The 570-nt window shown below is 64.4% G+C and overlaps 1 protein-coding gene across 2 annotated transcripts in view; it reads left to right on the top strand.

Annotated features, from left to right (window-relative positions):
• The first annotated feature begins 6 nt into the window (after positions 1–6).
• UBE2B (ubiquitin conjugating enzyme E2 B) overlaps positions 7–570 on the top strand; it is a 49,707-nt gene continuing 49,143 nt past the window's right edge. For both annotated transcript variants that reach the window (XM_014583576.2, XM_006166855.3), the window contains exon 1: positions 7–107. In XM_014583576.2, coding sequence (XP_014439062.1) covers positions 64–107 — 44 coding nt within the window. In that variant the 5' untranslated portion in view covers positions 7–63. The remainder of the gene's footprint in view (positions 108–570) is intronic.

Below are 570 nucleotides of genomic sequence, written 5' to 3'. Positions count from 1 at the left end.
GGGGGGTGGGGGGGCTGCGCGGGACTCTTTTCTTTCAGACTGACCGCGGGGCAGCTGGGGAGCATGTCGACCCCGGCGCGGAGGAGGCTCATGCGGGATTTCAAGCGGTAAGGGCCTCCACCTTCGCCCGGATGACGGCCCCTCCCCAAAGCTGCGGGGCTGCAGGGCAGAGATCCCGAACACCTTCCCCTGTTGACCCTAAGGGGGCCGGCCGTGGGCCCAGCGGCTCCGACGGAAGCCCAGTTCTAGCCTGGCTCCCACTCCCACATCCTTGCTGTTCACCCTGGCGGCATAAGAAATTTCGATACTCCTCGCCCTCTTCTCCCCACCAAAAGTAGAAATGTGGCGATCGGCCTAGGGTCCCCTACTACCCACTTAGACCAGGTGCCTGGCGTCTCGCCCAAGCGCTCAAATCTCATCCCCCAGCCCCTGCACCATGTGGCGCCCCCCCTCCTAGCCCCTAAAAGTGAGTCCTGCAGAAGCTCTTTCCTTGTCCGCTGCACCAGTCAGCTTTGTTCCACGGCCCCGCGTCCTCCGAGGGGCAGGCTTGTGGCGTAAAGCACCTCCCCC

This window comes from Tupaia chinensis, unplaced genomic scaffold (genome assembly GCF_000334495.1).
Source record: "Tupaia chinensis unplaced genomic scaffold, TupChi_1.0 Scaffold144346_1, whole genome shotgun sequence".
Classification (NCBI taxonomy): Eukaryota; Metazoa; Chordata; class Mammalia; order Scandentia; family Tupaiidae; genus Tupaia; species Tupaia belangeri.
The sequence above is the reverse complement of the archived record's forward strand: the minus strand, read 5'-3'. Positions and strand labels throughout refer to the sequence as shown.